This window comes from Eurosta solidaginis, chromosome 3 (assembly GCF_040869045.1).
Source record: "Eurosta solidaginis isolate ZX-2024a chromosome 3, ASM4086904v1, whole genome shotgun sequence".
Classification (NCBI taxonomy): Eukaryota; Metazoa; Arthropoda; class Insecta; order Diptera; family Tephritidae; genus Eurosta; species Eurosta solidaginis.
This window is the reverse complement of record NC_090321.1, coordinates 8,106,642-8,120,497: the sequence shown is the minus strand read 5'-3', so window position 1 is coordinate 8,120,497 and position 13,856 is coordinate 8,106,642. Positions and strand designations below refer to the sequence as shown.

Genomic DNA, 13,856 nt, shown 5'->3' with positions numbered 1-13,856 from the left:
AATAAAAGTTGAACAAAGAGGAAAAAAAGTTGTGTAATGAAAAGAAAATATTGGGCCGTTCAAACAAAAAAAAAAGGTCAAGTAATCGTAGAAAAGTCATCAGTCATGGGTTTGATGTACATAAGTCAATAAATATTGTAAATAACGGATGTGTACAGTGAATATATTACCATTTTGAGAAACCAATTGTTGTTGTAGAGAAAATTAAAATCATTACCATTTGTGTTTCTTGACCCCAACACCCATACTTATGTTATACTTACACAGCTACGGGCTCTTTAAATTTTCCGAATTGCTGTATTTGAAACATCAAATCACCGCCATTGACATACTCCATAACAAAAAAGAGTCGGTCAAGAGTTTGGAAGCACGAATGCAACTGTACTAGGAATGGTGGTTTTTCGCCTAACGCCAATACACGTTTCTCAGTCATTGTACACTCGACGTCGTCATCTTGTATAATAACGTCTTTTTTGAGTATTTTGATTGCGTAGAGATCTTCAGTACCTTTGCGTTCAGCAAGCATGACCTAGGGAGGTGAAAGAGTAGAAAAATGATAAAAATGGCTTAATTGGGTAAAATCTAATTGAAGATCTCTGTGGTGTGCACTAGGGATTGTAATTTATAAGTTTAGGAAGGAACAACAGACTGCCCATTGGTCGAAAAGCATTGCCTGATCGGTACAAATATTCTATATAGGATTAGAACTTTGAGAGTTGTTCGCTTGGAAAAGACCCAATTGGGTTAAGAATAAACATATGGGCCTTATGAAAGGGAGGCGGCGGCACGCCTCTTTCAGTAAAAATCCAAATTTGTTATGTATTCGTAAGTGTTTCAAGCATATTTCAATATTTGGCATAGATATCCCTCATATGAGAGATAACAGTGAGTGAGTGGAGAGGCGGAGTGAAATGTAGAAGATATGGGAAAGAAAGAGGTGAAAAAGGAGTGAATGGAGTAAGCGGAATGGGAACAGAAAAAAGAAACAGATAGTGGAAAGGGAAGAAAGAAAACGAAGAACCGAAAGAAGAGGGAAAGAAGTAGAAGAGAAGAGGAAAATAAACAGTAAAAAGGACAAAACATTTCAAGGAAGACATGAAGTGAAAGGGAGGGATACAAATGAGGGAAAATTGGAGTACAAGAAGAAGAGAAAGCGGGAGGGAATGAAAAGGCACAAAATAAAGGAGTGGAACAGGAAGTTTTTGAACGTGGAGAAGAGGACGAAAAGCAAGACGAAAAAGAGAGAATAAAAAATGAATTGGAGAATATAAGAGGATAAAATATATTGAGGAGAGAATGAAAGAGGGAAGGAGAAGGCGCAAAAAGAAGAGAAAGACGGAAGGATTGCAAAGAAAAAGTATGAATAAGTGAAAGAGGAAGTAAGAGATCGTGGAGAAAAAGTCGGAGAGCAAAGGGAAGAACAAGAGAGCAGAGATAGGAAAGTGAGCGAAAAATGAAGAAGGAGCTGAGCAGAAGGAGAGTTGGAACGTAAGGAAAATAAAGAGAAAGATATAAAGTGTAAAAGGAGAAAGGAAGGCAAGGAGATACGGATAGAGAGAGACCAAGGGTGGGACGGGGAAATGTAGTATTAGAGGAAAGGAGAAGAAAAAGGAAAAGACAAGTAAATATATTAGTAAGATAAAGAAACACAGATGGAGAGATGTTGAAAACAGTGCTTTACATAACTTTCCAATTACTTTTATATCGGACTGAGTTGGGCTTTTAACACAATCCAGAAATACAGAATCTCCACCTGACCAAATATCGACCACACACAATACCAACAAGACACAAATGTCGATAACAATAAACATTATTTAAAAGAGCAGATTGTTTTATTAAAAATCACTCAATTACATGCAAATATATACGTACCAGTAAATACGGGTACCGATGCGTATACGTAACATTTTTTTAATTTTTATTGTGGTATAAAAGAGAGTTATATACGTACATGCATGCAAACATACAATAAATGATAATATAAGCGTGTTTGAAAATGCCTCAATTCTGAATTTTGGGCAACGGTTCTGTTTATAAACAAAATTTTCCTGGTTGGTGTCTTGTCGAGATTTTGCTATGTCTGTATTTCGGAGAATTGTTATGGTGGTGTTGTCCTCATTTTAGCCAGCCTGAATTTTAGCTTGTCGTAATTTTGTGGGATGTGTATCGCAGCCAGGTGCTGCAGGATTTGCCAGTTTTTATTATACATTTTTTTTTTGAGATCTTAGCTTTCCAAGATTTAATAAAGGGTAAAGCGATTGACTTAGAACGCATATTTTTCTGCAAGGGTTCTTTAACTTATACAAAATTCGGTAAAGATTTGCCTGCGTAGTAGTTTCAAATAACAAATATGAATTTGACAGCTGTCAAATTAAAGTTGATTATGGTTATGACAAGCGAATGAATAGTTTACGAAAGCAACATTTTGATAATTTTTCACTTTTTTGATTAACATATTAAATACGCCCATTCACATTCACCTACTTACTTTTCCAAATGAACCCTTTCCCAGTACTTTGACAAAATTGAAATCTGTCACGCGTATCATATCCTTTTTAGATGGCGTCTGTGAATTTATATCGCTACGCGCCACCAACGGTTTTTTTTGTGAAGCTGATTTCTATTAAACCAAAAAAAAAGGAAATCAAATATTATAGAGTATTATATCAAATTGACTGATTGATTAACGATTGATTACTTTATAAGATTATTTTTGCAGGCATTTTCATATGTCTTACCCGCATTTGGCTTTTGAGTTTAAGCAAATCCTGTGTAGCATCTGCACATGGCACATTGTAATATTCACCTTCCTCTTGTGTGAGCAATTTGAACCAACCATCCGCGGGGTTCTACAAAAAAAAAAAAAAACAGAAGAAAAATAGTTAGAGTAAGTAAAAGGGAGTAGAGCAGATATAGATTCTTGATAGAGAGAAAGAAAAACCCGTGCAGAAAATTCGCGCCTGGCTCACAACTCACCTTAATGATTTCTGAAATGCCAAATGACAAAGCACCCATAAAGTCATTGCGCGATGTACGATCCCAGTCCCATACCTCTATCAGTACACGACGATCTTTGTCTTCCGGCTTGAGATCACTGGAAAGCGAGATGAAAACCAAATGATATAGAATATACCAGAGCTGGGGAGATTGGTTCAAATAAACTTACTATTTGATAGTCTCATTCCACACCGGATTCAGACATGCCTTGATTGTCCTCGTCTTTTTCTTGGATTTCTCATTTTCATCGGGAATAAGTTTGACTTTGACGTAAGGATCACTGAGACCATTGGGATCCATTGGAATGAGATTTCGTCCTTCTTTGACTGGGACGAGAAAAATAGGAATTAAGTATAAAAATACTTTGTAAATAAGAACGCAGGTCCATTTTAACATAGCATAAGAGAAATTGCATTTGACAAGAGTGTCGCAGTCATGTAAAATTTTAAGATTTGATTTGTTTGCATGCTTTCCAATATAGAATTTAATTAAAGGACACTGCGAATTGCCTAAATATTATCATAGCATAGCATCAAATAATATAAATGCAGCAGCACACAACATAAAGTCACATAACATTGCTTTAACCAGCATATCACAAACTAACTATAATATAAAATAACATAACATAACAAAACATAATAGAGCATAACATAACATGACAAAACATAACAAACCACAAAATAGCACAACGCAACATAACAAAACAGCAAAATATAACGCATTATAACATAACATAACATAACCTGGCATAACATAGCACAACATGACACAACATAATATAAAATAACATCACATAACATAATATAGCATAAAATAACATGAAAAAACATAACAAAACAAAAAATAGCACAACAACATAACAAAACATAGCAAAATATAACGTAGTATAACATTACATAACATAACCTGGCATAAAATAGCACAACATGACACAACATAATATATAATAGCACAAGATAACAAAATAGAAAATTTGCGCAAATACGTTAGATTACAGTACTCACTTAACACCGTCAGCAAATTCTCTTTTACAGTCAGTTCCAAATAAATCCGTCCACGCCGCTCGGTATGATCACAACCGCATAAACTCGGCACATTTTCCTTGCAGCGTGCATGTACATTCATGTCACATGCTGTACGCAAATTTTGAAATAAATAAAAAAACAATGTTGAAATCTTTGCTTGTATCAGAAGGCAATGGAATTGTCATGTTTTTAAGCAACTTGTAACTGTAATAAACTTAAATTCCATTCATTTCTAAGTTGAGCGCCAAGGGAAAGAAAAAACGTAATAAAAGAAAAAGCATTAAAATTAACGTACATACAGACAGGAAGCGAACCGCATGCTCACATATCCCCCTCTAAGTCTATATATGAACAATCCAATAGTCAGATGTTCAAACGTAAAAATATTTATTCAAATCACGCACACAATTTGATCAGAGGCTTAAGCTCTTTATTATTATACGGCTTACCTGTGGATTACGTTCAAAGCTGTGTAATGTTTGTAGATAATAAAAATTTTTTGTTCGCATGAAAAACTAAGAAAATAACATTATTTCACATTAAAACTAATAGAGTGGTTCACCAAAAATGTAGCAATGTGTGATAACATGATAATGCAATGTTGGCTCAAAATATTTTGCTATCGATTATTTAGCCACACAATTACATAATAAGTTCTCTAGTCTATACAGGCTCTTACATCTATAACATCCCGAAGCTTTTATAGAAAACTGGTTTAGCGGATTGCAACATGATCACCGCGCATAAAACGACCCTTGTGTAATAACGCGCTTAGAGGCAGATGCGGTATTCTAAGCATTGTCTTCTGGAAGTGGTGAAGCACCCACGTTGGTTGTGCCTAACTTCTTGCCTTTCCGCGATTCATAGCAACAAGAGCGCTACGTCACTCGTCGGCAGCACTGGGGAAGAGCATCTGCAGCTGGTTAGGGAGTTTAAATACTCCCGATGTAGGTATCTGTCGTTAGGAGCAACAAAAATCCACAGACCAGGAGCTTATATGCATCAAAAAGATCGTACTGGAAAGCATCTGACTCATATTCCGAAAGGAATTACTCACATCAAAAACAACGTTAAACCTTTTGTAGTTATAACAATAGCCACAAAAACATCTTGAGAGGATCATCACAGAAATGTCTGCTTGTTTCCTTAATTGGCGCTTAACCGTTTAAACGGTGTTTGCCGTACAACGAATCGTGACATTCGCTTCTTAACTGAGACTACTGGTGCCAATTGAAATCACCAGTAGAACTTAATATGGTCGCCAGGAACAAAATAGGTAGGAGACTACGCTGTACACGTCCGAATAAAAAAAAAATAATATTTGGCGCGATTTGACTCCGAAAAGATTTACGCCGAAATTCTCTACCGTTTGACGCCGACTCCGAACGGCATCTGCAGGATAGATGAGTTTTCACTGAGAAGCTTTCATGTTAGAAATACACTCCGCTTACAGAAACTATCTTTAATTGAAAAAATAATTTCTAAATTTTCGATGTTGCTTTGTCTGGGAGTTGAACCCGGGACCTTCGGGGTGGTAGATGGAGCACGCCACCACCACACTACGACAGCCGCTTGAAGCTAAGAATTTCAGAAATTACTTCTAGAGAGTTTTATGATTTGGAACTTTGTGCCATTTGCGATTAAGGGAAGCGAGAGATATTTGCGAAAACAAAAATTTTTCCACCTTTGACTTCGAATAATTTAAAACATATGATTCATTGTGAATTTAAATTCCCACTTCGCAATACCAAAGCTGAGGCGTATGGAACTTTTTAGCTTCTTATCCTCATATGACTAGATTACTTTTATTGCAGAAGCCAAAAAAAATGTGCATAAAGTAAAAAACGAATATTTGACCGAAAAACTGGTCTAATGACTTTTTCGGGGAATTTAAAATGGCTAAGGTTCTATTTAAGCTGGCCGCAAGCAGATATGAAATGAGAGTTACAAAAGCAAGGGTAAACGCTGTGTTTGCTTTTTAAATTTACTCTAAGTTATTTAAAAAAAAATAATTTTAAACCACAAGCAATGCAATTTATCCTAAAATTTTATTAAATCGCATGCAATCGATAAAACCAATTGCACATCAAAGGTCATTTATAATAACATTTTGCCATATCCATTTCTTCTCTTCACATTTGCATGAATATAATTTTCAAGAAATTTCCAATCAACGAAATTTTAAATAATTTTGTGCTCAGGGCAGTGAAACAGTAGAGCCAACGGCTGAATTATTATCGTATTGCAATTAACCTTTAGCCACATAGCAATGCCATTTATGAATTTATATACCAAAAATCGATTGCAAATGCAGCACGATTAAATGCACAACACCGGCATTCCATTTGAATGGTAAAACGGAAATTATAATTTAAATCATATTAATGGATAGCTTGGTAAGAAAATTTGTTAAATAGTGATTGCAATGCAAAAATGGATTCACAAGAAGCAAAACTGATGAATGAACTGGTTTCCAAAGAGAATGAATTATGTTCATTTAGCGTAAGAAAACAAATTGAAATAAACGTAGAACTTGATACATTTTTGAAAAGTCCATTATTTGTAATTTTATCTTATATTAATCAATTGATACGATTTCTGAAACTTTTACTATAGCTTAGGAAACCAACATTTATACCAGTTTTCAAAATTATATTATAACAGCTTTCAAGTTAGCACCCCAGAACCTACTTTAAGTAGATAAACCCAAACATAACTAAGAAAATTTTGTTTAAATTTACAAAAGACATAGTAACCACTTGTAAAATTTTAGACCAGTTTTAATGAGCCTTGAAAGGCTTTATGCCAAGTTTTATAATAAAAATAAATCAGCTGTTATCCGGTTTCATTGCTTTCGAAATTCTGGCATAAAGCTTGAAGTAGTTTTAAAATGAAGCCTGGAAGTTTTTATAATCGAAGAAAATAGTGTGACGAATATTAGCATCAGTAATTGATTCACGTCACTAATCTGATACTAAGTAAATAAAGGCACAACAACAATAAAGTAAGCTGCCACTATTGTGTACATCAAATCAATCATCATTTACTCACAAACGCATGCCATCATCAGCAGAAGTATTACTCACATATACACACGTATATGGATACAAACTACATATATACATGTACATATATGGATGAGCAAAGCATGAATTTCGAGAAGTTACTAGACCTTAGGAGAAATGGGAGCACGAGACAACAGAGAGTACAAAAGCAGGAAAGCTGAGTATTGGTGTCATTTATTCAACAATTTAGCGATACGAACGTTAGTAGAAGGTGTAAAATAAGCGGAGTTTCCCTAAATTCGTTACAATAGTAAAGAAAAACTGATTGATTTTTGTACAATTTTGCATAATTTATATCTAAGGTTTTATTTGGTTCTAAAAAAATTTAAAACACATTCTTTTAAAAAAATTATACCAATTTACTTTCTTCTCTTTTATAACTTTCAATACAAACAGTGAAACCAACGGCCAGTTTGTTTTTAACTGAAGCAGGAGAGGCCTATACACTCTTTTTTGATCTACACCAAATAATTTGAACAGTTTTGATGCGAGTTTATTATCGCTTATAAAGATAACATTATTCTTACATAAAATGGTTGGTTATCGAAACTATTTGAAACTGAAAAAAATTTGAACCGTTTGGTTCAGTTCGAGGACTAGGAAACCCCATTACAGTCCTTGAGGTCTAAGGACAACAAACCTCATAATATCAGATATTGCAAACGTGAATTTTAAACCAAAAATAAAACCCTCACCTTATGCATATACAAAATTTTTTATGTAAGTCCTTACTAAAGCAAAAAACAGATCGTTCAAACAAAATTAGACCAGTTTCAGAAAGACACATTTTACTAGTTGATGATCCTATTATTTACCACCCTACAGAGAATGGTACTAGCTTTTAACTATTGGAAGACGCTACTAGTTGTAACTCAGTCTTCTCGCAGCGATTTCAATTGATACTTTTAACATTGTGATGCCCTAAGAAATGATAATCACTATACAAAAAATTTACTAATTGTACAAAAAAACAATGAATCAGCAATTAGCTTTATGTTATACCAGATTAAAATTTCTGTGCATACAAATTTCAGAGCAAGTTATACTTGTAAATTATACCAGTTTGTATGTGAGTATAACATTGTTAATATCTTTTACTTAAAACATATAATCAGATGATTTCTGGAATAAAACTAACATAAAATAAATAAATGTGAGGCGCAATATCCTCCGATGAGATTTTAGGCCGAGCTTCTCTTCCAATTTGCGTCGTGCTCCTTTTTAATGTTTCCTACAAATTGGCGGGACGGGACCTACTTGTTTTATGCCGACTCCGAACGGTATCTGCGAGGCAGATGAGTTTTCACTGAGAGCTTTTCATGGCAGAAATACACTCGGAGTGCTTGCCAAACACTGTCGAGGGGCGACCCCGCTTAGAAAAATTTTCTTCTAATTGAAAAACCTTATTTCTAAAATTTTGATGTTGCTTTGCCCGGGGTGTGAACCCAGGGCATTCGGTGTGGTAGGAGGAGCACACTACCATCACACCACGGTGGCCGCGACTAACTAACATTGTTCAAGATATTATACCAGTTTGGATAGTATACTACAGTCGTTTTTTTTTAATTTTCTTCCGAAAATGAGTACCAAACAAAGATATGTCAGTTAGTAATATGGGTCGTATTAGAATAATATAAAATCAGTTATTTTTAAAATGAATGCAGAAAGTTTTGTAAAACGTACCAAACCAGTATAAAATATTCGACCTGTTTCTATAGCACATACAAAATAATTATAGCAAATATTTTTAGGACGGTCTGATAAAAAAAAACAAAAAACGTTCTCAAAGAAAAAATTAACTACTCGGTTTGGCCTAAAGATATTCATTACATTTTTATTCACAATATTAATAAATTATAGGAGTCTTTAGGCGAGCTCGATATTACAAGTATAATAATAATAAATAATAAAGCGATGAAATTATACCAGATTGTGTGCTGTGCTGGATACCAGTTTTGTTTAATCACATGAAATATTTGAGTCCAAGCAGTTTTTAATAAGAACATTTTATCCAAATTGCATTTAGGCTTTTGACAAAAACAAAAAAAAAAAATACTAGTATCCAAGCATTCTGCTATTTATGGTAAATCGAATATATGTGACAACTATTTGAACAGATCTCAGAATTATGGGCGTGCAATTCAATTGTGCATTCGTTTCAATTCAAAGCGATTTGATTATTTGGCGTGTGGTGAATTGGAATTTTGTACGGAAATTGAAAGCTCGGCAAATTAGCAGCAAGAAAAATATGTTAATACATATATACGTCTGTAGGTACTTCAAAAACCACTGCCAGTATGTAACAATATATATGTATGTGTTAGTATGTTTGCTAAGAGGATGTAGCTATATAAAGCTAACAAACTCGCAACAGGTCATGCAAAAGCTTCAGGCTGGGGCTTATTATTTGAAAGGAAAAAAAATATAGAAATCATAAAAAGATTACGATTTTCTTTATTCCCCTTAGCTTTCAGTATAGAAAATTATTAGAGCATCTCTAATGAGCATTCAATTTTATTTCAGTTATATCAGCGGCAACATTGTAAATACATACATACACAAGTATGTCAACGTATAAAAATCTTGCACGTCAACTATTATAAAAAAGCATAAAACCACTCTCCCTGTTGAATGTAAGTAACGAAGTGTAAGCAAGAAAAAATTCTGCTACAAAAGCGAACAAAGGATTTAATTTAAAAAAAGTATAAATATAAGCATAAATTGTTGTTGTTGCGCAAAGTGAACATAATGATGTATGCCTTGAATGGGGTTCTTTGAATAAATGGGTTTCCATGCGACTAAGCAGCAGCTGACCACTGATCCATAATGCACTCACTGAATGAGCGCAAAAACAACGTCGTAATTATAGTATTAAAATATTATAATTTGGAAAAGTTAAAAAAGGAAAAAAAGTATAAGAGAGAAATTAGTATGAATAAACTGAAGGATGCTGGCAATAGTTTATAGCAGTTTTTTGTAGAATTACTATCATCTAATGCACCTAATTAAATTGGATTTGAATAATGGAATGCAAATTTAACCATCCTGTTTAAAAGTTTATAAACTTAAATTTATACCAGTTTTTTCTCTTCGCTTTTTTGTAAAAATATTTGTTTCAATCATAGTTATTCATATAAATATTGTATAGCCGTTTTAATTTTTATATATCAACTCAAAACTGCTTTAAAATGTTTTTAGACCAATTTTAAGTTTTCAAACAAAGTATCTCGGCAGGATCTTATCACAATTACTTCATCGTAGATTTTTAATATATTTCCAAAAAACAAGTTATGAGGGTTGCAGAAAATAAATTGATTAAGTACTATACCAAATTTTATATCAATTATGTGTTATTTGTTAGAAATTTTCTATAAGTTAACTCATTTTTAGAAGAGAGTTGTTTTTTTAGACTAGTTCGGAATTTTTAAAACCCCGTTTGAACTAACGCACGGAATCATATAACGGCTAGTTCCATGTTTTATTTTTCTTCTAAAAGGAGGTATATCACATGTTTTGAGAAAAAATCATCAAACAGCAATGTTGAAAATATTATACCAGATTTATTTAAACGTCAGTATTACATTTTTTTAAACAAGAAGTTGCGAAATAATTTGCGGCCTCGCTTACTTTTAAATTGTGTGCGAAAAAGGTTGTTCTAGATTTTAAAAAGTTCGACCAGTTTTTGTATGAACTTGCTGGCCTACCATATCGAAGGTTGTAGGCTCAAATAAGGGGTAGAAGTATCACTAAATATTCTAGAAACAACATTTTCTAATCGCCGTCGCCCTCGGCGGTGTATGTAAACTGAAATTTATATGTTCATATAAATTTTATACCAGTCTTTAAAATATTTCTATTATTTTCTGGGATATCCAATTTTTTATGCCTTAAATCAGTTTTTAAGTTTTGAAACAACTACCAGTTTTAAAAACAAATTTATATAAGTTTAAAAAAATAGCTTAAAGTTTTTTTAGATTTGATGTTTTTTCCTACACCAAGTAAGAAACTCTTACTTAAAGGAAAACATTTAATATACACACATATAAAATATCTTATAATTTTATACCAGATTTTTTAATAGTTTCGATTTTTTTTAATTATAACTGTTTACAAATTTTTAAAAATTGTATAAATGGTAAATCTGGTATGCAAATTTTTGATCCTGCATGCATACTCGAACAAAGAAATATGTAGGAAGCAATAATAAGTAAAAAAATTAGAAACATTTTTTAAACTGGTATAAATTTGTCAAAGTGGCCATATACATATGTACACCTTAACTTAAATGCCTCCTAAAAATACATAGGATGCAGGATTTAAAAATTACATACCCGATTTTATACCAGTTTTAAAAATTTGCAAAGCGTTTTCCATTTCTAAGCTTTAGGCTCCTAGGTTGTTTTTGCTAGTATTTAAAAGATCGTATATACAAAGCCAGCAAAAATTGTACTTGCTGAAAAACCACCATTACGATGCATTAGTTTTTATACCTATGTAGTATAAAATTAGACCAGTTGAAATATCTCTGCATTTCTACAACATAATTTTGTATATATACCTTTTTACTATAAATTTTTAAAAGCCGTAGCCAAGGCAAGCGATCAATCAACTGATTTTCAGTATGCATAGTTGCTTTTCAACGGAAATACCCACTTTTTGTCCTATCGGCTTTTCAGTCGGTTTAACGTCCACATATGTATACGGTTTTAGGAGAATTTCAACATACTCACTTTACTTTCGTTATTTTGCAAGGGAAATTCTCAAGCCATGTGCAAAATTAGTTTTGTTAATGAACGTTATGGCTTACGTTTCGACATACATATATATATGTATATGTGAGGCACAACTACACGCGCAATTATGTCTACCACCCATACAATAAATATACCGTGCATATGATCACATAAGGGTTGGAATACGAAATTTCAAACGAACTAACCTACAAAACCGAAAAGTCGCCTAAAAGTCTCGTTACACAAACAAAGCAGCCGGCTCTAAAGGTTCTACCATCAAATAAGCCGCTAACTAACCAAATACCAAATTTGCATGTGAAGTGGTTTGCCATAAAACCAAAATTTCAAACAATAAAAGGCAACGTTAATCTAGACCCCCTTTGGGCACTTCAACTGCAAAAGGTTTATTCTTTGCTGTACAGTGCGCTAACTCAGTGCGATGCTGGCGCAGCTGTTATGAAAAGCAAGTACTTGATTAGCTTTCATAGCTAGAAGACAACCTGGGGCGGCATATGTTGTATTGAAATTTCTTTACTAGTATGCGCAGTATACATTGAATTCCAAGGTTTTTTTGACACATAGTATGTTTTCCAATACAAAAATAAAACCGGTATTAGTCTGGTCAAAAGCAAATATTCTATTTTGAGCGATTAGTATCGATGTTTCAATAGGCTGCCTTAGTTTGTTATCATCATCATCATTAATTGGCGCTTTACCCCCTAAGCGATTTTGGCGTTTCATAACAAATCACGCCAGCTGTTTATCTCTGCTTCGTGATAAATTACGCCAAGGGAGGTCAAGTTTTCCTCCACCTTCCTCTCCCAACACCGTGGAGGTGTCCACCTTCCTCTGCTTTTCAACTGCGGTGTCGACTGATAGTTTCTGAGCCGGAGAATTTGTCGGTATTAATATACTACAAAAAAAAAAAAAAAAAATAAAACTTCTTTACTCAAAAGCTAATCAAAATCTTTAATTTTACTCTACACTTAATGCTTCTTGGCATAAGTCTCCATACGGGCCAGCTTAGCTGAAAAGGTAAAAATTATCGAAATTATTTTATATGAAATAAGACTTATTATTGGAAAAACAAAACTATATTGGAAAACTACATCTGATACAAAATAAATTAACAAATTTTAGCAATTAGTATTCGTGTATAAAAAATACTACTTCTCGCAAAGGAGTATTTAAGAAAATTATTTCTCTACCCAAATATTAGAAGTCGAAAGTTTTCGAAGGTAGAACCAAAAAAAAGGCGCATGTCATAAAACAGGTCGAAACTGATTATATGACTCCCAAAGTGATGAGACAATTTTGTTTTTAAATAATTAAAATAATTTCACACTAAGCTATTAAAAAATATGCAATTTACGATTGGTCGAAATTAGATTAACTTTGCAGGTTTCCACCTTAGAAGGAAAGTTGATCAAATTTGAACAAACTGATATAACAAGTAGTAGGCTTTCGCATACAGTTTATCCCTTCAAAAGTAGGGAGCAAGGGCCGTATGGCTCAAAAGCTATGAAAAAAGTAAACACAAAACAAAATTGGCCGAAAATGATAAAAATAGTGTAGTATTGAAACTGTAACGCAATTGCGCAATAAAGTTTTGCGTCCGAGTATATTTGCTAAAAACTTTAAATGTTATATAAAACCGAACATGAAGATATTTTTAGAAATTGGTATAAAGAAATATATTTATTTTGGCTCTCTGACAACTTCTGAAGTAGACATTTCTAAGTTTATAATTGGATTAAAAAATTCAAAGATTGCTGATGTGCATGGACTGTCCGCATTCGTACTTAAGCAATGCATATACTCGATTTGCGAGCCCTTAGGCTTATTAATCAATCTCTCACTTAAGTTAGGCATACTTTTAGATGATTGGAAGGCAGCATTTGTCACCCCCATATAAAGCATAAATAGTAAACTCGTCTTTGCGTTTAAACTGTATATTTCTGTCTCGCAACATGGTTTTGTACCCGGTAGGTCAACAGATACTAACCTCTTGGTATTTTCGAATTATTGCA

At 33.4% G+C, this 13,856-nt stretch overlaps 2 protein-coding genes across 9 annotated transcripts in view; one reads left to right on the top strand and one right to left on the bottom strand.

Moving 5' to 3' along the window:
- The window catches only part of LOC137243197 (micronuclear linker histone polyprotein), a 553,070-nt gene that overhangs the window by 24,595 nt on the left and 514,619 nt on the right, over positions 1–13,856 (top strand). Inside the window, exon 2 of one of the 2 annotated variants that reach the window (XM_067770581.1) lies at positions 9,617–9,726. The exons of the other annotated variant lie outside the window; for it this stretch is intronic. The gene's annotated coding sequence lies outside the window, so the exon portion shown is untranslated. The remainder of the gene's footprint in view (positions 1–9,616; positions 9,727–13,856) is intronic. 2 annotated transcript variants of the gene reach the window in all.
- Pkc53E (Protein C kinase 53E) overlaps positions 1–13,856 on the bottom strand; it is a 222,838-nt gene that overhangs the window by 6,445 nt on the left and 202,537 nt on the right. For all 7 annotated transcript variants that reach the window (XM_067770585.1, XM_067770586.1, XM_067770584.1 and 4 more), the window contains 6 exons: positions 4,008–4,136; positions 3,170–3,326; positions 2,980–3,097; positions 2,742–2,852; positions 2,492–2,623; positions 264–529 (listed from right to left, as the gene is read on the bottom strand). In XM_067770585.1, coding sequence (XP_067626686.1) covers positions 264–529; positions 2,492–2,623; positions 2,742–2,852; positions 2,980–3,097; positions 3,170–3,326; positions 4,008–4,136 — 913 coding nt within the window. The remainder of the gene's footprint in view (positions 1–263; positions 530–2,491; positions 2,624–2,741; positions 2,853–2,979; positions 3,098–3,169; positions 3,327–4,007; positions 4,137–13,856) is intronic.